The sequence below is a fragment of the Patagioenas fasciata genome, chromosome 11, assembly GCF_037038585.1.
Source record: "Patagioenas fasciata isolate bPatFas1 chromosome 11, bPatFas1.hap1, whole genome shotgun sequence".
In the NCBI taxonomy this organism is placed as follows: Eukaryota; Metazoa; Chordata; class Aves; order Columbiformes; family Columbidae; genus Patagioenas; species Patagioenas fasciata.
The window spans coordinates 23,025,891-23,052,637 of NC_092530.1; the positions used below are offsets into that span (position 1 = coordinate 23,025,891).

Consider the following 26,747-nt stretch of genomic DNA (forward strand, 5'->3'; position numbering starts at 1 on the left):
CGGTCACATAGGTCCTGCTGAATCTCACACGCAACGCATACACTCCCACATTAAAACAGCAGCTCACATCTGTCAGCCAAGACTAGCACTAGTCATCCTGGCTATTTTCTCCAATTCCCACCTGCTAGAAAACCAGTAAGGAAGTTTCTTGTCCCCAGGTCCCCCGTAGCAGACCAAAGACCAAACCAACCCCCTGCAGGTGAAACCCAGGCCACAAGGCTGCAGGATTCAACTTACTTCTGGTGCTGCAACTGCTGCATTTTCGGTTGTGCTGTAGCTCATCTTCAGGCAGGTGCATGGAGGTCGGTTTCTCCGGGAGACCCTCTCCCAGCTGAGGGCAGCAGGCTCTGGCCCCTCAGGGTGCTGAGAGCCCCGAAGCCATGCTCTCTGTCACCAGCTTATTACAGAAAAGCTACAAAGTGCTATTAAGGCAGAAACATTTTGTTGAGGGTTTTGCCAGTTCTAAGGAAACAAGACGGGCTCAGCTATCTCACATCAGAAGAGAGCTGTAGGCACCGGATCATTAGTGGGCAGACACAACCCTGAGTCAGAGCCTTATGCCAGCCCTAAAAGGCAGGAGCTCAGACATCACCGTGGATCTTGCATTCGCTAGTGGCTAAATCCAGTGATTAGTCAGCACCGAGAGCTGCTGAATCACTCTCCAAAGGCACCTACCTCCCTGCTGACATCAGCTCGGCAGCCACCGCACTTCACTGACACCAGCTGGGCCGTCCAGCACCCCTCGACTGAGCCTGCACGATGCCCGAACTGTGGTACATACGGCTGATCCCTGACCTGCCACAAGATACTTGCTAATAAAACAATAATAGGCATGCAAAACAAAAAGATGCACACAATTTTGTATTAATTGTTCTTTTTTTTTTTCCTGATAAAATAATTTGAAGCATAATACAATATTTATTTTCAGTCTTAACAATCATGAATGTATTTAAGCACCATTTAAAGTTCTTTTCAATTCGGATTCTATCTCATTATTAATTGTTTGGGTATTAATTATTTTGGATTAAATGAATGTAGGCATTGATATTCATGAAAGACAAATGACATACTAAGCAGATGAGACAATTAGCATGAATTAATTCAATAAGCCTGAACTCCCCAAAATCTCTGCATCATTAAAAACTGACTTCAATTAAAAAAAAAAAACCAACACCAAATTAATATCATATTTTATTACTGCTACACTTTAACATTTTTACTGACAGTGACAGACTTTACTTGACTAAATATGAATCCTGTCAACTGTCATTGTAACAAAACCCAGCCTTGGAGATAAGGTGCTCTCCACAGGGGGTAAACAGAAATAAATCAATATTTTCTCGCTAAAGTACAATATTTGAGTTAAGACGTGTGAGAAAAATCTTTAGCCATTTCTTTGAGGAAACTAACTACTTAGAAATACATAATAAGCAATTAAGCTTATTGCTTTGGAATTTAACAGGAGTTCTAAAAACAGTGGCATTACATTCTCATGTTAGTGGATGAACATAAGTGTTAGCAGGACTTAAAATGATGCATGTAAGGGAAAATATTTGTGAAATAAACCAGAAAAACTAATAAATAAAAATTTCTGCTCCTCGGTGATAAAACAGAACAAAAGGCACGCTGGTGCACAGTGGCTTTGTCCATCATGGAATTCTGGTACTGTTCTAACACCCATTTTGACAGAATACGGCTGTTAAGCCCTGTGTAAATAATATCTTTGAAATTTTTATTTTTTGTTTCCTTTTTATATCTGAAATCAATTAAACAATAATTAAGAATTGATTTTGGAACACTTAATCCTGCACATATGTGCATTTTTTTTTTTTTTTTTTTTAAGTTGGGTGGGTTGTTTTGTGGGTTTTTGGCTTCTGGGGAGACAAATATCATTGAACAAAGTCCTCAAGACTTTCCTTACCAAACAAGGCTATTTATAACAGACAGAAAGGCAAATCTTACTCTATTTAGAGGCGTGCTCCTATGAAAGTCAACGATGCTGCAGCATCCTTTAAAAGTAATAGAGCTTACACTGTATCACCCACTGGAGTCAACAGGAGTGCCAGGAGGATGATAAACAGAGCTATGTTTCAAAAGTACTTTAACACCTAAGCAGAGACAAATTAGAAACACTTAGGGGAGGTGTGTGTAAGTAAGGTTAATACAATTCCACAGAATGTCACAGTTCAGTTCAGATCTCCAATCCGTCCACTCATGGTGTGGCAAAAAGTCAATATATGTATTTCAGGAACTATCAGTAACCTCCCCACTAAATTCTGGTTGTAGTACAAACATGGGAGACTTCAAAAAGATGCAGATTGTATCTAACAAATAGAAACATCTAATATGTCTGTACTTGAAGGCTGACTAGGACCTCATCTGACCACGAGAGGGAGAATTGAATCAGACACATTGTTGATTCACATGTATTTCCAGCTCAAACCAAGCTCACAAGGAATGCTTTTCCTAAGTTCAGCCTACTCAGGTGACCACCCCATAGCACCAAGATCCCTGCCTACACACGCTTAAGGGAGCGGGGAACAAAACCAAATCCCAGGACCTCTCTTTTATAGAGGGATGCTGCAGTGCAGTCACCATGGATACACCATTTGAAGACAAGCAGGGTCTGAGTTTTCATAAGGACCTTAGGAAAGACTCAGGACAGCTGTCACTGAAACTTCTACTGATTCAGCCATGCTTTGTATTTTGAAGCAAAACATAAGATAATGGTGCACACTCTTGGGGCTACTACACACATACCACTGGTGCTCCAAGGTCTGCATGCGCTAATTTTGATGTAGGCTCTCAGACATCGGCTTTAGCTCCAAACACTCCTGCCAGTTTAGATTTTGCCTACTAAGAAGTCTCCTACTCCATATATGGAAGATGCCAAAAATTATGACCAAAGCATCCCAAAAATTTTCAAGGTCCCAATGACAGAGTATTTTCCATTAAGAACGTGAGACACTGAAACCTGATCTTTTCCTCAAGCCTGCAGACCCAGAGTTTGCTGATAAGCCCTTTCAGGCCCACTGCAAAGTTCATCTATTTTTTGGCCGCTGGGGAAGTCACAGACTGAGGGATGTATGAGGCTGTCGTGAGAGGTTTATGTTTATTACATTTATTGCCGCTGATAGCAATAACTAAGAGCAGTCCCCGCTGTACAGGACTTTGCAGATCTGCAATAAGTTCTTATGTTCCGGTTGTGTTTCAGTGCTTGGAGAAGTGCAGAGTAATGCAAGTAAATAAATAAGTTACAACATGTGGGATTTTTCACCCAGCTTCAAAACACAGTCCTATTCCTCATTTTTCAAGATCAACCATTACTCTTGCTCACTCCTGAGGACTGGCTTTATTTATAAAAGAACTCATAACCCTATGACATAAACTCTATCTCAAAGCCTCCCTATGTTATTTGTGACTGGAATAATCACAGACCATTTATGAGAAATTTGAGGCAGTATTAAGTACAGAGCATACTTTGGTTGTTGGCCAGGATATCTGGACCTTGTACTGTACTCAAATATATTATGGTAATCTCCAGCCACTGAAAGGAGATGGGAAGAAAGCTCTGTTCAAGGAAAGAACATCACAGCAGAGGTGACTGGGACCCAAACCTTATTTGTCAGCAGATAGAACTGGAAACCTCATCCCAAAACAATAGTAGTTTCTTAATCTACTGATGTGTAATGAGCAGGCACTGAAAACAATATATTATTTACATTCTGCTGCTTCTGAAGCATGCAGTTATTTTTCTCATTTGGATTTTGAATTCCTTATTCTTTTCAAAACATGACTAAAAATCTAATCCCACATATGGAAACTACTTAGAAAAGCCAGCTTGTATCTGATGTGCAGCAGCAATATTGGAACACCTGAGCCACATTTACAACGCCATTGTAGGCTGACACGTCTTCCCTGTCCCCACAAGAGGGCACGGGGCTGGAAGACACAACCACCGCTCCACTACCCTGATCAAAGGGTTTGTTCATAGGCAAAAGAAGAAAGGTCCTGCCCTGAAACACTGCCAGCACTGACACAGAAGAATCAGTTTATTTAGGTGGGTACATTTTGGAAGCTCAAAATATGCAAAGAAACTCTAGTGAGCTTTGGAAGTCCTGGTGAAAGCCGAAGTTCTCAAAGGACCAGTAAAGCCAGCCAGTGATACTAGAAAATACCGATGCCAGCACTTCTGATAAGCAGGTTAACCTGCAATGCTTCAACTGCTATCCTTGGTGTCACTAACCGCTTCATCCTGAGTGTAATTGACTCCAGGGGAAAACAAAAGAGAGGATTTTGTTTTGTTTTGACAAATCCACTGCAAGGCACCACACTAAGGTGCCAAAGGCTACTTTGTATTTACAATGCTGGTGATACGCACAACTCAGAAGTTTCCTGACCTCAAGTACAAACACAACATGAAAGGTGATATATCAAACTGACACTATCACAGCTAGGGAAAAAAAAAGGAAAAGAAAAACACCTCAGATTTATACCAGGCTTGCCTGCCTAGCATAAATACTAACATCAAACTGCAGCCTTTGTTATATAACTGCTTAAAAGTTCTTTGATACAGCACAAGGGCAAAATGGTCCAGAAGCAAAGTGTTTCCAAACAAAATTATAGGAAGAGGAAGAAAGCTCATAAAAACCTAGAAAGGAATTTTAAGTTCATGGAAGCAACAGCACATTCAGACCTCCATTACCCTCCCTTCATCTTTGTGCCTCATCTTACCTATTGGCACACCTCGATTTATTGTTTCTACACCTTTTTTTTTTCCATAATATCCTTGTGCATGTGTGAGCCCTATCCCTGGAATGGTTTCAAAGAATTTCAAGCAAATCCTTAAAACATGCATCTTCTACAAAGCATCTGAACCCCAGGCTTCTTTTAATTGAGCCATTAATAAAACGGCTCTTTAAAAAGCCCAAAATGAAACAGGGTGGGTTTTTTTTCCCCAGAAAAAGTTTCTGTTGGTTACCTGGAATGAAACAGAGTGTTCCCATATTCAGGTTCGAGTCACCTCCTCTGTACATTTGGGGTATTTTAGTTGTTCAGATAGAGCGTTCACCCATTTTATCACAGCTGTATCTCAATCAGTTCCACAGCACAAGCCAAAAGCTGCTCCAGGATGCTCCAGTCCAACCGAAGCAAAGGGGATTTTTTTTTTATAATAAAGTAGTGATAGATAAAAATAGCGCTCCACAGTATCTAAATGAAAGTAATAACAAAGAAACTTTCGCAGCTGTAATTGTTCATAATGTCTGAATGACCCATTAGAAGAGAGACATTCAAATAAGTCAGTCACTTTACAAAAGACAAACTAAAAGCACTGATCATAAGTGAGTATATAGTAGAGCAGACATCTATAAAACAAAGTTTTGTAGTTTTCTATATCCTTTCACAGAATAGACTCACCATGAATATTTTGAAAATATTAACGTTGATAACACAGAGGTTATATTGCATTTCCTCCAAAGAGCATACAATTGAGTAACAGAATTTATAATACGAGCTGTGTATCGTAATTTAATTTAACCATGAAACCAATTTCTGCCTTCAACATTTTATGTTTTACGGTATGAAACAGAACATTATTTGCTGTAATGTAGTTTATTTAACCTTAACCTGATGTGGTGCAACAGTGCATACAGATACACTCCAAATGTTAATAATATGACATGCCGAGCTGATTAAAATTTCAATTGTGTTTCCTCCATCTCCTTTGGAAAGTTAATGAATTAATGAATCTTTAAAGGACAGCCAGGGAGGCCTTAAAAAGAAGATGCCTTTTTGAGTAAGGAGAGAAAGTGGCAGATTACAACTTAATGGCTTCAGAATAATGGTAATTTCCCTATTTTCTTCACTTGCCTTAGCTCAGCTAATGGCTTCATTAGTGTCCACACTCTCAAACGAATAATAGAGGACGATGTCACATCCATCTTAGTCACATCACAATAAAACCGTTAAACACAATTCAGCTACCTGCCTTCTGCCAGTCTGTGCTACCAGGCAGAATTAGCAGCACAATCAATACAGAATCCTGTTATTATATTCTTTTTCTTTTAGAAAATAAGTGTATTATCAGGTATAATCTTGCCTTGCTATTTAACTGCAGTGCAAATTTTATGCTGATTAGATAACTAGAATTACTCAGAAAGGACATAAAATGAAGGGAAAAGAGTCCTCCTTATTCATACCTATTGATCAAAAAAAAACCCATCCCAAACAAACAAACAAAGAGAGAGATAATTCCAGGTCTTTATTTGATAAATTGATGGATCACCTCAAAGTCAGCACAGATATGTCAAATTCTTCCTGACATCCCCTACACCAAATCATTTAATGAACCAGGCTAATTAAGCAGCTAAAAACCCACTTGGCTTTTGCTACCTCATAGGAGAAGAGATTCCATTCAACCATTTAAAATGCTTGGAACAAATTCAGTGTCACTGAATACAGCTCCATCAAAAGGTATAAAGACTGATGCAACAAGTTCACAAACTGATCTTGGAACTGTAACAACAAATGGGAATTATGACTTTTTAAATACTTTAAAGGCTTTTAATTTTCAAAGGAGTTGAATTTCAGTTATTTTTTGATCACTAGTTTTAAAGTGGATATAAGCCGTGTTGTTCTTTTTCACTCATTAGACAGTTTGGCTACTCTACGCAACATGAAATCTCTGTTCAAGCATATTTTTCTCATGATATACATATTCTGTACAACAAACAAGATGCAGGCTTCTTATGGTTGAAACATAAACACTTCGTGAAATCTAATGCACAAATAGTATTATCCTCTACTTTTTACCTGGGAAAACCAAAGAATCAAGCTACGCTCTCTACCTAGCTGAACTGCAGCTGGCAGCAACGCACAAGTAATAGGGGAGAAAAACGGCCCATTTAATATATAAGGAAAATCTCAAATGCTTCAGGCAAAATTCTGTTCTCAGATCCATACCACAGATCCTGACTCCAGTGCTCTGCCCCTTCTTGACCTGAGTATCTAACGCTACCAGAAGCTGCTTACAGACATGTGGAGGCAGAGGTTTATTGGATCGTACCAACCTAAGGCAGGATTTTGCACAAAAGGAGTCCTGGACTGATTCCCCAGTTCTCTACACAGCCCTGCCGTAACCACATCCAACTGACGGCCGGGAAGAAACTGCTTTGTAAATCTTCGAATACATGACGTGCCGGGCATCCGCGCTTGGCAGCTGAATAAATTTTTCTGACAACATAAATCTGATCCCACTGAGAAACCTTTTTAAAAATACATTATTGACTAAAAATATTTATATGCAGCACTTTTCCTGTTAGCAACAGGTAATGTAGTAACTGCTTTGCCATTACCGCAAGTAACTTTAAGCCTCAGATAAAATATTTTTATATGCATGCTATACATACATTTTGAATTAAAACACAATGCCAATATTATACTAAATCACAGCTGAAGTCTCAGGCTTAAACAGATCTCGAGTGACACCTGCATTCTATTTTTTTGAGCAGTTTGTCAATGATGAGACCTTAATTAGAAGTACTGCTTTCAAAATATGTAGCTATGGTTAAACATGAAATACCCTCTTTTCATATTATGACTGTTTTTAATTTCAGTTCTTAGTTGTTATTTTATAAAGGATTAAGTGAATTCCAACAGGGGCACAGAAGATTACCTGTTTCTTGTCTACCTTAGGATACTAAAACCTTTATATATAAAAATAAACATGTACAACAACCACAAATCAAAATGTCTCAGGGTTGAGCTATCACTGTATTTCTCAGAAGACTAGTTCATAGCTCACCATGGAAGGATTTACTCCAAATATTCTGGTATGCAGTCCTGGTCTGAGCAAATTCTCACCATAACGAAGGAGGAAAGCTCCACAAATTCATTTGCCAGTTAGATATCACAGTTTACTTAATGACATCATGGTAGACCCCAACTTTCTATTATACATGTGCCCATTAGGTCCCTAATGAATTCTATGACTGATCACAGATTGCTTCATCAACAAACAGGGCAGAACCAATGGGTCGTAACTCAAGATGCTGTTACAGCATCAGCATTAAAGTATTGTCAAGTACAGGCAAATCCAGATGTGACATTTATTGTCTAACATCAAATGGTCACAGTATCGTCTATGTTTCCGCAAAAAAAACCTGAACACATAACTGAAACAGAACACTTAAAAAACGCAACAGTAATTTTAATATTTCCTTTTATTGGCGTCCTTATGACTTCAAAATAAACTTTTTTCTGCTCACTGTCCCTTTAAGATTTCTGCATCACCCTCACTTTTGCTTAAATGTTTGTAGGAAGAATATCTTATTCAAGATAAAAGACATAGGAGGGAGATTACTGTTTGTAGGTAAGTTAGGCAAGAAAGATATATTTACAACTCTCCTGCTTCAACTACCACACAAACCAGTTTTATACAGAGTACAGGTCCCCTCAGAATACACTTGCTTAGCATGCAAGTACACTATCTGCCTAAACTCTGCTTTTCTGATTAAAGTTTTGTATTTAATTAAAACTGTCTTTAATTAAAATGCAAATATTCTAGGAATTTAACAATAAATTGTTTACACTAGACTGAGAAACAGGCCTCAAAGGCTTTGGGAAAAAAAATAGTTTCAATTGCAAGCTGTATATTCAAACTTCACTGCTCAGTGAAAATGGGTAAAGATCCTTTTTTCTCCTATTGGCCTAATCTTTTTTAAACAAATGGAAAGATATCCCAATTTGTATCTAGAATTCACACAGAAAACAATTCCCAAAGTTATTGGCTGTTGAGCAAGTAATTAGGCCAGTTCAAAACATCTTTTGTGTTTGAAACAATTCCTTTAGCCAGTTTTGCTAGGAAATGATACTGACACCACAAAAGAATTGCCAGTTAAATGAATGATGCGCACAGCCCGTTCACCGCGCGATGAACGCGCGTGTGCGTCTGTGCGCACGCAGGGATCCATCTGCATTATCCCTTCACCAGAAACATCCTGCTCAAGGTTCAAAAATAGCCATTCTGTTTACAAAAGAGCAGAGTTTAGATACTGCAGATATCTAGCCTGCTCATTTCTTCAAACACACGCAGAAGGACTCTACACGCAAGGTTTAGATTTAGCGCAGGGCAGACTACATGCTCTGCAGCATCAACAATGCTGTTCTGTATGAAGTGCTGCAACTCCAAGGTGAATTGTGCTCATGACCAATCCATAACCATCCTCCATTGGGGAGAAAGTTAAGCCCTTAGAGTTAACCTGACTTAATTTCCCAAAATTATAACTTGAAGAACCTCCATTTTTCTTTACAGGAAGACTTCAAATTGGGCTCTTAGTACTCCAGTGTGGTTTGGAAAGAAATTCCTTAACTTCAAAACCATCTACAAAAAAAGGAAAACAGTGGAAGGTTTTATGGTTTATTAGCAAAATACTGCATTATGCTCATCATCACATCCCTGTTCAAACGCTGAAGAGCAGTGATGCAAGGTAAATAAATAATTGGAAATAACATTGAAAGCTTGAAAAATCCATTTAAAGAAGCCAGTAGAACAAATCATACATAGGAATTTTCTAACTGGAAGTCCTAGCTAGAATAATGGTATGAATATGACCCCAATGGAAGTCACAAAGTATTCCCATTCTTGCAGAGAAACTCTTACAGTAAAAGACCCACTTGCTATAAATTTGAATTTCCTAAATTCATTGCAGATCTGAGAAACCAAAACGAAATAAATTACCCCAGTTTGACACCATCTCCTTCATCACAGTAATTCCCGATTTCAGTATAAAAGCCATTACTTAACTTGCACGCCATAATTTACACACTCTTTTACACAATAATTTTTGATTCAAGAAAAGATTAATTTGCCTTTTATAATTATCTTGTGTCAAAGTCTTTAACCTTTTCATCTAAAAAGTTAGAGCTGGATTTCTTCTGGAAATGCATGCCCAGATCTCAGGGAAGATGCTGGATGTCACCACAGGACAGGAGGGGAAGCAGCCAGTGGCACAGGGATGCAAAGCGAGGGCAACACTGCAAACCAAGGCAACTACTGAAAACTGCCCCGCTTCTGTAGGATTCAACATTAACTTCACAGTTTCCTAAACCTGAGGAAAGACAAATTAATTACCTATTTTTAATAAAACACACGATCAATTTAATGTTTTCACAAATACCTCACGACAGAAAAATGGCCCAAGTGGTGTTGGTTCAAGCCAGGTACATCAGCAAGTTAAGCTCACTGACCTTCCAGATTTCTCCATTGAAGAACATATTAAACAAATGCTAACAGACTGCGCCACTGTGACCTACAACCAATTATCGCCACCAGCTGCTTTCCAAACACTCCACAGAAAACCCATTTACTGTACTGAATAAAACCTGCATCAGTCCAACATGAAGCTGTAAGTACAGCACGAGATCCACCTAAACCACGGCAGTGTGCAACTGCTACTTGATTTGCATAATTTATACAAATTCATGTAGATTCAATAATGAGCATTTTGAGAAGGTTTCCTGGAGCCCAGAGCAGGCTGGTGTGAGGCCAAGCAGCAGGAGCACACCTTGCCCAACACGGTGCCTGTTCCATGGGACCCAGCAGCAGGCACCGGCCTGGGCATCACACCCTTCATGTGGCACTAAGTCACAATATGTCACTCTGGTGCTTCCCCAATGTTATGACAAGAACAGGATGGTATCCTATCTTACTCAAATCTAGAGTAACAGCCAGACCCATCAATATTTGCCTTTTTGAAGTGGCACTTTTTAGTCACAGCTCACTCCCCCCTCACCAGTGTTGGAAAGAAAACTGTTATGGATCTCAATGGCAGCCCGAACCCCCCTGAAACAGCCTGCTCTCCTATCTGCCCCAAAAAGCAATTTCTCCAGTGCTGAGGGAGAAGGACGGTTAAGCCAGACAATAACACAGACCTGAGCCTTGGAGCTGTGGCCGTGGTCCACAGCAAGGGACACCAGCAACCCTGACACCACTGAACACTGATGTGGCTTCCCCCACGCTTCAGATTTCTTTCATCTTATGGGAATGCACACCACCACATTAAGGGTGAGAGAGGTAATTTTATACAACTACGTGGTCTGTGTGGACTTCCTTCCAGCTCAAGTTGTCCAGTAAAATTAAAAAACCTACTTCAAGTGACACAACAACTATGTTCCCAATTCCTAAGAAAGTGTCACTCTGTTAGAGGGTCAGTAATTAGCTCTTACTTCAGGCACCTTTCCTGCCTGAGGAACAGACTGCTCCTTTTTATCCTGTTTCCAATTTACTCACTGGCAGAAGTGCCTGAGAAGTCTCTAGCAATGAAGTTGCAAACCCACCTCAGGATAAATCTCCTTTTTGAGAATTTTCAGCCTTGTTTTATCAGAGACCAGCGGCTGTGCTGAGGAAAGCCTATAATGATTTTCTCTTTTTCAGGCTTATTCTAGAATTGCATCTATTTTGGGGTTTTGTTTAGATCTGTCGCGGCTTTCATACTGTTGATCATGTTGTTTTTCTAACCCGCCCTGAACATCTGTTAGCTCTTTCCGAGGCTGCATAATCCTGGGTTTTTTTCCTCTTATGTATTCCACTGCTATCAGCTGGCTGTTATTCTTGGGTTTATTTTTCAGCATATATTTTATTTCTTTTAATTTGGAAATTAAAAAAAAAAAAAAAAAGAAGTAAATAAAAGCACCAATTCTTTCTGGCTTCATCCTGAACAACAAATTCATACCTGCCACTGCTTTTGTTTTGATCTGTTGGTTTCTTAGGGTTGTTTTGGGTTGGGTTTTTGTTTTGTTTAAAAAAAAAACCAACCAAACAAAAAAACAGATAAACACCCAAACGTGCATCAATATAAAAAAATCAGCTTGCAGCAAATCTAAAGGTGGAGTGAAAAAACGATGAAGGATCTTGTTTTCTTAATGATAAAAATCAGTACTTCTGAAAGATGCCAGGCTGGCAGCCCTGCAGAGAACAGAGCCTCCACCGTTTAACCACAAACCAGACACACACACCCCCAGCAGGACCACTGCAAGCACAGAAAGGGGAAACAGTCAAACCTTGGCCTCTCACAGTGGCTGCCAGCGAGGGCAATAATTAGTGCCAAGCGTGGGGGTGGGTTTTGTGACGTTGACACTAGGAACTGTTTGGAGACTACAATTATTTTGCATAGCCTAACAAACAGTTATCAGATGGCAACAGCTCTTGGTCACTACCAGGCTGTATGGCATTCAAACTGATGAGGGACACGTATCTCCTCAGCCAGCAAGTCTCCTTAACCAGTGATTATAAAACAAATAAGATTCTGAGGTTGACAAGAGTCCCTTTTAGCAGCATTTGGATTATAAAATTGCTCTGACTCACTGCAGCGTATTGCTCCCTCTTAATTAACAGAGCTGAACTTTGTACATGTCTAGACTTCCTCCTGCAGAATGGCAGATTTTGGCCCCCATGAATATCATTTGAAGTCATATTATTTACAGAGCCTTTATTCATTTCAGTCATTTGTTTCAAACATATTTTCCACAGAAAGGAAAAATGCACCAACTGCTGGGCCATTTAATCCAAAGTTAACAGTTTAGATATTTTATTCAGCATTTTAAAAAGGATTGTCTTAGGGAATTTATGTGCTGCATTTCTAATGTTAACTTTACAAATTGTAAAGTGCCTTGGGACGCACTAGCATGAAAGGCATTAAGGTACTGCAGGATTTAACCAAATGTGTATTGAACTAAAAAGAACCTTTTATGAAAGCACATACAGATAAAAACAGAGTCATGTTAGTGTTTATTAAGAGATTCTTAGATTTATTTCTTAAAGTAAAACAGTTTTCCTCCTCCACTGGCAAAAACCATCCTTTTTTAAATTGAAAAAATTTCTGCCAGTAGTGACATAAAATTGCTGAAATTTTCAGTCTTTAAAAAAATAATTAGGAGTCACACAAAAACCAGACTTTTTTAAGTAAATAAGCTTCAGGATTTCTGGTTTGTGGTTTTTTTTTTCCTCCTGTTAGTTAGTAGTCTGAACAAATTAACTGTATTCACTAGCTTGGCTGTTGTTACAGGATTTCATGAGTACAAAAAAGATGAACCATGTATTTTGATCCATGCTTCCTATTACTATCAAAAAGTTGCATTTCAAATACAAGAAAAACCTTGTACAGCTAAATCCCTTGACATGCCTGGAAATCACAGAGTAGGATTGTACACCAATCACATATGACAGAGGATTTAATGTCAGCGGGTGAAGTTCACTACAGCGAGGAAGAACAGCATTAACACAGACAGAGCAGCCTTATCAAGGAGAGGTGGGGTCCTATATCAAGCTTTATCTCCACCCTTTAAACAGGAGGGTGGATTTGATTTTCCCCACCTCCCTCCCCATATTCCACCTCTGTAACACCCAAGCACTCAAGCTCTGTGGCCTCAATCCAGAGACAATCACAGTCTGTTAAAAAATATCAGTTGATTTTAAAAGGTTACAGATAAAGCCCAAAGGAAAGTGTCGCAGGTTTCAACTTGAAGGACTAAACACAAGATCAAAGTTTACGTGCAGAATGTATATATTATTCCAAAAAAAGTAACGCTGCTGGAACTCCCATCACTGTGACATCAGAAGAACAGCAACAAACAACCAGTTTATAATGCCAGATCCACCTTTTCCATTCAAATTACATTAAAAATAAAACATGGAGAAAGAAGTTAAAAAGCAGCATATGACTCCTACTAAGAATGGAAGGATTAGTTGTCCTTTGCATTCTGAGTATGAAAGTTAATATGACAGCCAGAATACATACTCAGAGCTTCAGATCTTTTTTGAATGATAGGAACATTTTCTCAAAGGCTTTCAGTTACAAAATAGCCCTCAGATTTGTTTCTCTGGAGCATCTGTAATGCAAAAACATTTCTTACAAATACAGCTGAAAGCATTCATTACGTTTATAAGTGAAAACTTTCAGATGACTGGCCTGAAATCCAATAATATTCTCCTGTTTAAAGAAAAACAGTTGAGCTATGTCTTCCAATTACAGTGGGTTATAAAACTGAATTAAAGAAGATACTTTTTTTGGCTAATGATGCTTTTTAACTATCTATCTCTCATGCCTTTCAAACAGTATGGCACTTTCAGTTAAACATTTGTTACGTTTTGCTTTCAGACAACTGTCTCTTCAAATCAAGCTCAAGGCAAAATTAACCCAGTCATGGCCAGTAACCCTGCCCCACACAGCTGCTCACTCACTTCCCCGCAGTACAATGGGGTAGAAACCTGGAAGGGTAAAAGTGAGAAGACACGTGGGTTGAGATGAAGACAGTTTAACAGGTTAAACAAAAGCCACACGCACAAGCAAAGCAAAACAAGGGATTCATTCACCACTTCCCATCTCAGGCAGGTGCTCGGCCATCCCCAGGAAAGCAGTGCTGCATCATGGGTAACACTGACTCGGGAAGACAAACACCATGAACCTGAACATTCCCCCTTTTCTTTGCCCAGCTTTATATTGCTGAGCATGTTGTTATATGGTGTGGAATATCCCTTGGGTCAATCGGCCTCAGCTGTGTCCCCTCCCAGCTTCTCGTGCCCCCTCAGCCCACTCACTGGTGGGTGGTGTGAGGAGCAGAAAAGGCCTTGACTCTCCATAAGCTCCACTCAGCAGGAACTGAAACATCCCTGAGTTATCAACACTGTTTCCAACACAAATCCCAACCACAGCCCCATACCAGCTACTATGGAGAAAATTAACTCTATCCCAGCCAAACCAAGCACAAATCCATACAATTTTATTTACATTTTCACTGTGGACATCACATCCCCATCTCGGTCCATTCCTCAGTGATGTTAAGTCCTTGTTAAGAAAATCCAGACAACATAGGTTTGCAAAGTAACATTTGCCAAGTCACAAAGACCTGTAAAATGGGAATACTACTGTATGTATTTTGCACCTGGATTCAGCTATATTTCCCAAGTGCTTTGTGCATGTATTATTAAAAAGACAAACAGTTTTACTGAGAAACAATGTTAGAACATGCAACTGTCCTTTTTCCTGTGATGGCCTTCAAACTGGGAAACCTGAGTCTTCCAACCCTTGGTTGCTCCCATAAATCGCACTTCAAGCACTGTTGAGATCCTGATACAGATCTGGGTCTTCCCAAAAACATACTCACCCACCTTTCTGCTATTTCTAATCTAAAAAAAAAAAAAAAAAAGAAGTCCACCACAAACAGCTAATGGAAATATCTCTATATCACTGGATGTGCTGACACCCCTGCTCATTGGGCTGCCACTTGAGGCATGACTACAGTTCGTTAGTTTTACTCTGATGTGGTATAACGTTCAGTTGTTACTACAAATATGGCCGCTTACTTAAACCCGGTGTTTTGCACACTGTGCACCTGTGTAACAACGGAACAGCAAATCTGGGGATGCCAAGAAGCTTTGACTCCCAGATCTGATGTGAGCATCACATTGAATGTCATTGACTGAAACTGCAGCCACATACAGCATCTTTTACCACAACCTCTCTCTTAGTCTATATGTTTATTTTACACTAATCACTAAAACATCACAGCACAAAGTGTTGTGTTATCTCTGTATCTATCTCAATATCTATAATTACTTTCTTTTTTGTAAAAACTAGGACAGGGAGTTGTAGCCCTCAAAGATTACGGATACCCATCTTACTAAGCCTGACTAAGCCTAAACACACAACAATTATAAGATGGTAAACAGCAGTAATTGTACACTAAATGTCTTTTTAAAGAGCCAAATGTGCACTTAAAGTTTAACTCCCACTCACTGCTGCTCTAGAACAAACAGTAAATTAGTGAATACAAAACTAAAAACAAAACAAAACAAGAAGCCTTGCAGCATGCTCCTCAGGCAGGAAGTAATTGTATTCTTTTTTCTTAAAACTCTGTAGACATAATGCAGGATAGCTTCAATAAAGCACTGCATGTAGTAAAAGCATGTGATGATCTTGTAATCCAAAATAAAGAGTAGCGTCTGGTAATTACCATGCATTGATAGAAAAGGGAGCACTCAGAGAAATAAGCCACCCTTACCCTGCAAATGAGTCCAGCTGCATTCTAATTTCTCAACAGTCAATTTATTACCTTACGTATTTTAAAACAGGGGGTTATTTGCACCTGTATGTCTCAGTAAAATGCAGCTAGTTTCATGACCATTATAAGCAACTAAGGCTTCCTCTTTTCATTGGAACAGGTGGCATGCACAGGGCAGAAAGCACACATCTATTTTTATCCCATGCGCATCAAAACTAACTCTGAGGTACCACTCCAGACCCATTCACAGTGAGATTACAGAGTCTTGAAACTCTGCGCAAGCCTCACGATACATTTGCCTTTTGATGGCATGGTAGGTGATTGCTTTGGGAGTGCTTTTTGTGGGAGAGTATTATATAGCAAGAATAACACAAAAGTCCCTAGCAAGCATGACTCACATTACAGTGGGCATCGAGTACAGGAAGAAGGAGGATTGAAATACCCCTATTCCTTCTGGAAGCAGCCAGACCTCAGCACAGAGGAACAACCTCCTTCTGTCAAGGCCTCTTGCCAGGCAGGGAACACCGGCTCACGGAGCTGTCTGCCTTACACATGAGCATGATGTCTACTGGAGAGAAAAGGGGGATAACAGGGAATAAACTTCTTTAATAGGAGAAAAGAATTAAAACATTTTAAAAATTAACAAACACAGCTGAGAAATGATGAAAGCTGCTTGCTCCTGCAGCGTGCTGCAGCTTGTGTTACTGTGTGACAGCTCTCCTGATGATTAAAACAGAGGTTGGGTGCACTAATGGCAATACCTAATTACAGAATACATAAAATATACCAGAAATATTCCAGGATTTCCAAATAACACTTGCAACACTTACTACCATAGGTATCACTTTTGCTTCTTTCTTGTCCATTTCCATGTCTACACTAATATACCAAGCATTTAAACACTTCTGTAAGAATGGGAATGCCCTCCTCCCAGGCAAATTAACAACACTTTAACACTGATACTGTTTTGCGTGGACATATGAAAGATACTTGGAAGACCTTATTATCTTCACAACTACTAGACATCCCCTAAACCACCTCTAAAGCCAAGTGTACACTACAGTATCCATTTTGCAACCATGTATAGTGAGTTAGAGACTACGTGTCCTAAACCCCAACACGGAGTGCCCTCTACCTGGAGCTCCACATCTGGGCTACAGCCATGAGACTGTTTTTTGGTATTATTTATTATCCAACTTTTACTCCTGCAATAGTGTCTAGAGATTAAACAGGCCGCACTACTCTGCGCCATGCAAATGCGTAACAAACGACTAGATAGGGATTTCGCTGTAATACAAAAACTGTAAGAAATAATTGCCCTTGTATCAAAGGACAGGGGAAAAAGGCAGAAGAAGATAGTCTGAAAATCTTAACCTCTTCTATGTGTTTTAAGAGCCAAAACTGAACATTTTAAGCCTCCCCAAAATCTAAGGGTCAAAATACAGTTATTTTGTTTTGAAGCACCCCTCTACTCTAACACAGCAGTAAGCAAACCAGCACCTGTCACGTCTATCAAACTAGCCTCTATTTAACAAGAATTTACATTTAGTTCAGTCAATTAATATAAGCATTATCAGGTTCATGATAATTAGCACACTTATTAACAGCAGCAACAGCAGGAGAAATGGTGTCAAAAGAGAGCTTTGTTGTAGTTCTGTTGTAACCATCAGAGGCTCCTATCTGATCATACCTGGTGATCTACTTAGTCTTGTATGCCAAGGAGACCCACTTACTTTGCCCTTAAGCCAGACAAATTACTGTGACAAGAAACAGACTTAGGGTAGCTTCCACTCACAGATCACTTTAAGTACTTTACAGGTCATGTGCTGATAAACTACTTGCTTTACCAATTTCTTTTGGCTTATCCAAGGCTAAACTGTTTTAGTTGGAGGGAGAGGTTGTTGTGGATTATTTGTTGTTTTTTTCTGGGGTTTAGTTTTGTTGGAGGGGTGTGTTTGTTTGGGTTTTTTGGTTGGTTTTTGTTAGTTTGTTTGATTGCTTTTGCTTTTTTGTTTGTAATTCATTCCTTACTGTTTTATTTTAGCCATGCATGTGTTGTAAGGTTTGTGCCATTATAGTTAAGGGCTGTTGGAACAAAAAAATTTTAATAAAATAAAATTATTCAATAAGAAAAAAAAAAGCAAAACACTTTTGCTTTCCTTCACAGATACTGTTAAATTGCACAGTAACACATGCAGACTTCTTAAATGAAGTATCACTTGGAGCAATCAATAAAGGCACTTTTTGGTGAATTGTTTAAAGGCAGACTTTTAACGGCAGGTACCATTTAGAGCCTTCAGACAGGAGATGTCCTCTCACCTGTCAACCCAGAACTTTAATATTCTGACCAGAACTGTCAAATTCCAGGTCATTGCTTATACACACATCTTTTTACTACTCTCTCTTGCGCTGCAGGGTCATAAGGGTATAATTTACAATGCAGAGTAGTGCTTTAAGAAAACAGTAACTCAAAGCATAATTCCTTGGCTTTTTCCTCAACTAAGCATTTTCCTTTTCTCAAACTCAGAACCATCAACCCACACCATTAGAACAAACTATTTTGAGAATAAGGCTAAAAGTTAACATTCTTTGATGAATTTAGCCACTGATTTAACAATAAATGGAGTATTGTGCTATCCTCCACTTATCGCTGCTCTTAACTATTCAGCATTAGGTAAGACCTGGAAAAAAATTAAATCCATAAATTGTACGGTGTGCCATATTATACAGGCAGGTGACTTTATAAAGGCGAGACAACGCTATAAACTAAGAGTCAAATCAGAATTTGAACTTTAATTTTAGATTCCTAGGCTTTTCAATGTTCAAGACAGACTGATAACATTAGTTTCACATTATCTGTTTGTGTAATAGTAACTACAGAAGCAGAGACAATATGATACAAACTGAGTTGAACTGTAGCAAAGGTGTTTCCAGGCTACATTTTAAAGGACACACTTGAAAGACTCATAGAACAATCCAGAGCTCTGATATTTTCATGAATTCAAAAAAGACTCTATTCACACACACACACACAAAAAACACATATCACTACAACAGAGGAAAAATGAAGACTTAAAGGTTGCTAAGTGGAAGAAACATACATTTTCCATCTCAAGTGAGAACTTTAACACTTGACTCCTGACACACAATGAAAAAAGTGCTTGTATAATATATAACCCAGCTATGCCAGCAGTGAAATGAATCTCCAGGCTGTGCAATGATCTAAAAAAACTCTGAATGGGCATATGGGAACAGCTCATTTTGCAAGACCTCTAAAACCAACCTACTGATAAACACCGGAGGGTGCCTGACTGCCTGCATACTCAGATGCCTATTTGTTGTTATTCTTATTCATTACTGAGTCATTATTATTATTTAAAGTGCCGACAATGCACTCGTGAACCAGAACATATGCAAAATATCCTGTGCTAATGAGAAAATCAAAGCCTTTCTTATATTAGCAATTGCATATTATAGGAGCTCTTTATTTTTGCCAATAAAGCACAACAGTAATTAATACAGCAATAGTTTCTTTTTGTTCACAAGTACAGAAAGTAAAACTGCTCCGATTCTACTTTGGCTCTCCCCCTACCACTACCAGCACAAAATACAATAAATACTACTGAAGAATTCCTATTAAGACAAACAGCTGCCAAACACAACAAAAATCCCCCATATAAAAGGCTGTTGTCTGTTTATTCAGGGATACAGTCAGTTCTCCGCACAGAACATTAACAGCGTGGCGCTGTTCTTTCATATTTGAATACTTATGCTGTGTCATATTTCCATAACCATCTCACAGGGCAATTAGTTAACCAAGTGCTGGAAGGCTGCACTAGTCCTCAGTGTATTACAGAACCCTGGGTCCAGCACCAGCTCACGTTCTTGAATAGCAACTAGAACTGTATGTAACCAGTATGTGCTTTCTGCCCCCGAAATTATGCTACTACATATATGAGAAAGCTGACAAATATGTAACTAGTTGCGCATACAGAAGATGCCAGGTTTGGAACATTCTCCGATAGCAGGGATGGATGTGTGCTCCAGCCACACACCACTCCAGGCTGTCCCCAGGTTTTCTCGGGGACAGGCAGCCAATCTGGGAATACTCCCTTGGCTACGAAGACACCTGCAAACCACCCCCTTCCCCCCAGTGCCACTAGAGACACGCACCAGTGCACACTGGAGCTGTGCCTGCTTCTTATGACTACCCATTTTTAAAGCAAGGTCAGAGATATCAGAGCTGCTTCATGTACGCAGGTAAACCTAACGCAGAGAATACTTAAATTTGACTGAAAAAGAGGGCACTGTTCATTCAGAAGGGTCAAATGGAAACTACTGGCCCTCAGTAAACCAACCTGTGCATGCACCCCAGATTTGGCCCCCAAAACTACAACATGGGGTGTATCTCCATCTCAGCAAACATTACTGCCCTTTTCAGGATCATTCTGCATCATGGGAATGTACTCGTGACCAAGAATACTTTCGTGACAAGTAAAGGGATTTTTTGTTTCCCCTCAGTTTCAGTAATGAACAGAATTTAAGCAAAAAATGACTCAGCTGTGACTGCACAGCTCAGTCAGTGAGCGCACCACCGCTTCATCGAACATGGCCAGCGCGGAGCAGAGAGCTAAGTCCCGTTGTCATTTCTCATCAAACAAAGCAATCCGATGAACTCTATGTGATTCTTAAAGCTGGGCCCATTTCTGTGCTGGGAGCCCAAAGGGTATAATCCTGTATTGACACTTTGCAAGAGCAGAGCCCAGCACAAGCCCCCTGCCCACCCAGGCACTGCAGCTTTTGCCTCTGCAACCCAAGCCTGCAAGTGGCTCCCTGCTCTACAGAAGAGGCTGACTACACATTTTATATCAAAATACTCCTACTGATTCAAACTATGTGGGAAAAGGAGCCAAGACTGAAATGACAGAGCTAGAAAAACTGCAACATGTATCAACAAATGAAAATGTGAATGAAGAAGTTTCATCCTCAGCAAGTCCTCAAAAGGGAGAGCTGAGATCCTCAGAATCTGCTTTTCTGACTAAAAAGGCAACTAGAAAAGCTGGATACTACATCTCTGCTCAACATCAGAAACCAAGAGAATCTCGTGTTGAGAGGCCCAAGCCTTTCCCTAAACACTTAATGGGTTTAAATGGAGACTGTAAGAATATTAAATATAAATAAAAATACATCTATGAAAAGATCATCTGCTCTGACTTTAAAGGTCTATGCGAAAACAACTGCCAGCTGTAACAGCAGCACCCTGTCAATGACACACATTTAAAGAAGGAGAATGAAATATACAAACAATAAGACAGTCTGACAACAATGGATAAAAATGCCTAAATCTGTAATTTTGCATTAAATATTTAGCTTAAAACCAAAAACTATGCATTTGAATTTGAAGAATGTTTTAAAAACCACTGGAACCACGATAGATGAATGACAGTTGGACAGTTTGATCACAACTGACAATTCATATTTAAGTTCAGAAGAATGCCCTACCTTTATGCCCTCTTAAATCAGCCATAAGTCAACATGTGCTTATGGTTAAGCACGCACTTGTGCCTACTGACGTAGACATGATCACAGGAAAGTACCGCATGTGCTTAATCATCCGGCTGAACCTGGCAATGCATCCACACATGGCCATGTCACTATAAGCCATCATTTTCACATTTTGGACAGTCACCCCTTGCCACATCCCCTCATTTGTTCCTGGCTGGGTATTTTTTTTTTTGCCAGAACATTTATAACCCCTCATATTACCCCCCAAAAAGCTGTGACACAGTCTTAACCACAACTTTGAAAACACAGTGACATTATAATACACAACCATGTACAAAAGATATACACACTCAGACACACCAGGGGATAAAACAGACTGGGAGGAAATGAGGAACTTTATGTTACTGTCTTTTCTAATGAGATAGAAAGTGGCAGATGTAAAGATTTCATTCACCCGACAATCTCTTTTATGATATGAATAAACTACTAAACCAGATTTAATCCTTTATAAAAATCAGATTATAAGCAGCAGACAAAATCACAACTTTATTCAATACGCCATTTTATCCAGTGTGACTAATGCATTATTTGTATGAAGTTAAAGTGGAGCATTGGAAAGCTATGAAATAAATCAAACGCTCTACTTTATGTAATCTTAACAGACAGATCCCATTAGGATTCTTCTATGCACGGCTGTTGGTTAAAATCATTGACCAGTATCTTTCTAAATTAATCAACTGAGGTAATGCTGGCTTGGCTGTCATCATTTGTTCCTAATCTACATTTAGAATTCACTTCAACTTTTCGAGCCCTTTGGAATAGGTTTATGAATTCTCTCGCTCTTGCTCCAGACACCCACCTAACCATTACTTGTTTACAGAAGACCTACTACAACAGAACTGTATCATTTATGTTCCTTTTCTTTCCACAGATATTAGAGCACATATTGACACTGTGTTATAATTAGTTAGAAAGATTAAATCTTAACCAAACATTCTAGCCTGCCTCAATTTTTTGATGAGACCTTTTATCACTGAAGTTGAATTTGCAGGCAGATTGTGTGAGTTTACACAAGTGAGAATCATTACAAAATCTAAAATAACCCTCATCTGGTTGAAATGCAGCTAGCAGAATACTCTCTGTTATGGATATACAGGAGGAAAAAGCCTTCTAGAATCAGGCTATTTGTGGAGTTCTAATGTGTTTTCAAACATATGACTTCTGTGTTATGTCTCTTGTATTTTATGCAGTTTCTAGTCATGTTTGTTAGATATCTGCATGTCACGTACTGCAAGATTCATGAGCAGTCTACAACCAGGCAAAATTCTCACATAACAGCTTGTCTTGGGTAACAAGGAAAGAACTTCAGCAGAGTGAAGTGACAGGAAAGTGTATTATTTATTATCCTGATGAGGATAACACCTAGACATGGTCTACAATCCACACATGCTCAATGTCCGGTTGATGGGGTTGCATGATTCTGAACGAGCACACAGGTGTTTTCCTACACAAATATCAAAACCCTCTTTAGTTACGTTCCCTTATCCATGACCTCTCTATGTGCACATTAAAGAACAGTCCATTCGGACAAGGGCTCTTTAAAGAGAGAAGGAAAGACTGAGGACTGAGCAGTAACAAAAATATTGCAATACATTGTGTAATGTTTCTGGAGCTCTACCACAGAGTAGGTAAAGGTCATCTTCTCCAGAAACGGAATCAGAAAGCAAAGGAAGCTCTGGCTAAGTATGTTTTAGAGTTTTATTCAATCAATTAAAAACTGAACACCTGCAGGGGCCTTCAGCTCAGCCCTCCAGTGCAACTTTACTGGCCCACAGACAATTAAAGTCAAAAATAATACTTCTAAGTATGTACACTACTAATAATCTCTTTGATTGCCTTAAAATGATACATGGGATTTCATCAAAATTCATTCCCTTCTTCAAAAGACCATTGTTAATTTCAGAACCAAATTCTACTAACAGTCTATTAAAACACATATGTGCAAATACCTCCTTGTTTTTCTGGGATGTAAAAATAAAGTCCACCAATTGGTTTTGCTGCCTATTTTCCCTTGAAAGAAAGGAATAAAATTTTGCCTTTTTTCTTCCACATCAAAGATGTACTCTTCCTAGTCTTTGCTAAACACAACACAGTAATTTGTATCCCCAAGTGGTATAAATAGAAAATATGTTCAGTCTAATAACATATGTGAAGAAAACTCATGCCCAGAGTTAACCAACACAGCGGCGATCTGCTAGAAACAGAGGCAGCTGGCTCAAAGAGCAACAATGCTTCTGAACAAGTGTGGATGTACTATTCAGTGAAGCGTTCAAGACATGACGTTCACTTAAGCTACATCTGCATATACAAAGCTTTTCTATGAGACCTGGGAAACGACACAACTGTTCTGCCTCTGAAAGGTCCCTGGCCTTCACCATCCAGCTGAGAGCAAGGTAAACTATATCAAATATGCACACTCCAGATAAATTCTGCCTTTCAGAAGAGTTTCTATGCTTTTATTACCTTTTCTTGCACATATGTTCAGCCCAAATCCTACCATTTCTCTTTACGAGCTTGCCTTTCCTCCTACTAATATATCTGCCTGGGTTCCTGTCTTGCTCTATCACCATAAACATTCATAAACATTAAGGGACTTAACCTCATCACACCCCTGCGGAACAGGAAGATATACCCATCAGAGTGGGCGAGCAGTGAACTGGAACTCAGCTGACAGCAGTCCTGACCAACGCCAAGTCCTTCTGCAAGTCACTCTGCTCCTCTCATTCCACTCTCCCAGGGATAAGAAGGGGTAATGACAATAACTTTGCTGCAAAATGCCTCGGTCTACCAGTAAAATTCTGAGACATTATTCCTCTCATTTTACAAAAGGAGGTAAAGCAGAGAGGCATAAATCAACATTGCTTGAAAGGTCTGCGGCCAGAAGTATCTCCCCATTTATTTTCTTAAACGTGCGTCTGATATCATCAGCAGAAAAGTAGTATCCAACACAGGGTCCAAATGCATAAGCTGTGACACAGATAATCTGCGTCAACAGTGCTCCTCTCTCAGGTAATGCAGTACAAGAAAGACAGTTAAGGACCATATAGCTAGAGTGAAGTTCAGAGTAGAGAAAAAATGTCCAAAAGAGCTCCCAGCTGACCCCCAGGAAGATGAAAAAAGTGAACAAACACCAGACAAAGGCAGCTACACAGCTGGCCCTTTGCTCTCATGTTGTCCACTTGAACAAAAATAAAGGGCAAATTACCAAAGATGTAAATAGCATTACCTCACTTGGACAGAAGCAAAGTGACTTTACGAAGGCAGTAAAGCAGCTAGTGACAGAGCTGGTAAGAGAATCCATGTTCTGTTCCTAAACGTATATTCACATCGGTTTGGCAAAAATATGACAAAAACTCTGCCAAGTATTACCAAAAAAGCAAGGCAACTTAGCTCCTTCTCCAAGCAACCGCTACCCTCAGCCTTTGGCCAATGCCTCAGTGCCTTCACCTATCCCTCTTCAAAGGCTTGGTGAAGACAAATGGGTCTTCCAATGTGCAACGAAGCATTAAGCCACGAAAATCAAAGGGCTGCTTTTTGAGTAAATATGAGCTCCAAAGCCATTGTCCTCTCCCACAGAGGAGAACTATGAAAATGCTTACCATAGCATATGCACTGTATTCTTTACAGCTCTGCCTCCCTGCTGACCACCAGCCCCAGGGCTCAGTCCGCTTCTCATTACAATTGGCTTCACCACACCCACTGACTTGTATTGGAGTTCTTTCAGGGACCCTAACTAATGAGTTTTTAAACACTTGTAGACAGAGAAGATAATTCCTCATCATTATTCTTCATAGGAAACACCAGGAAGAATGTCATTCCATTGTTCTACAGGAAAGAAACTAGAAGAAAAATCACCCCCACATTCAAAAGAACAGCCCAAAGCTTTTATACAAGAATCGGCTACCCCAGGCTATGGGTGTCTCACCTGAGAGTTCAGGACAGGGACCTAAAAAGTGTACAACACTCTGAAAATAAGCCCCTGATATCATTTCTCACTTTCCTCTATGCAGACAGAGATCCATAATCAACAAGCAGGTATTTCCCAAGTCTTGAATGCTACATTCTCAAATATAAGCATGGCTACCCACAGCAGCATAGAAACAGAGGCACCTAAACACGGGATTACTGCAGGATCTTAGTTTACCTCATCACATGAAACTAAAATAAGCAGGGACTGGCAACCTTAACAATATTCTGTATTTCCTGATTTTATATTTCAAGCTTTGCATTTGCTTTCTCTACTGACTATTGTCTGCTTTCTTCCTCACAAATGAAATCTTCACCTAAACCTGTGATACAGTAAAGGATGAAAAAAAGAACAAGTAGACCTACATAATGGATTGTTACCCTCAGACCTAAAAATATTTTAAATTAAACCATTCCATTTTGAAGCCACCTTCTCAGCACAGATCCCAAGCCACAAAGTACTACTCTGTTTTCACCAACTCTTACTTGTAGGTGTCTATCACTTTGTAGGATGCAGATACTATCACCTGTTGTAATGTACTGCACTTGAAGGACCAAAGAGAAAACTTTTAAACCATGGCTGAATCCTGACAATAGTCCATGCAAAGTGACATAAGGAAAAAGCACTAGTCTCAGTGGAAAGACATCTGCAGGTCTGAGTCCCATGCACTGGAAGCAGCGTAGAGCTATAGAAATTACTTATTCCACAACACCATGTACACCCACAGCAATAAAAAAAGTAGCTATTATGATACTTATCAAAGGAACAACTGAGTGATTTTTAACTCTGTGCTCCATCTAATTTTTTTCTTTACTGGTTGTCAATACCCCACCCCTATAAAAGCATATAAGTATGAGCAGGCTATTCATGTCTTACTGTAACTGGTAGGATCATGCAGCATCTGAATCAGGAATCTGAACTGCTGACCAGAGCTCCTCACAAAACAAGACTTACACATTGTACACAGTAAATGGCATTCCTCCATTCTCTCTGTCACCTACAATGAAAATCAGCTTCCAGTTGTGGTATCGTCTCCAACTCTCCTTAAACCTCACCATCTCACATCACCTGGAACAGGGATTCATCAATAGTCACAGATTTACTGCTGAGGTCACAAAAAGAAGTTTGCCAACTCAGAGTTTGCTTCTCTTGGTGG

At 39.5% G+C, this 26,747-nt stretch overlaps 1 protein-coding gene across 10 annotated transcripts in view; it reads right to left on the reverse strand.

The window, feature by feature from the left end:
- The window catches only part of AFF2 (ALF transcription elongation factor 2), a 326,277-nt gene that overhangs the window by 292,418 nt on the left and 7,112 nt on the right, over window positions 1–26,747 (reverse strand). The window contains exon 1 of one of the 10 annotated variants that reach the window (XM_071813580.1): window positions 16,458–16,486. The exons of the other annotated variants lie outside the window; for them this stretch is intronic. Coding sequence (XP_071669681.1) covers window positions 16,458–16,471 — 14 coding nt within the window. The 5' untranslated portion in view covers window positions 16,472–16,486. Of the gene's footprint in view, window positions 1–16,457; window positions 16,487–26,747 lie in introns of those variants that run through there. 10 annotated transcript variants of the gene reach the window in all.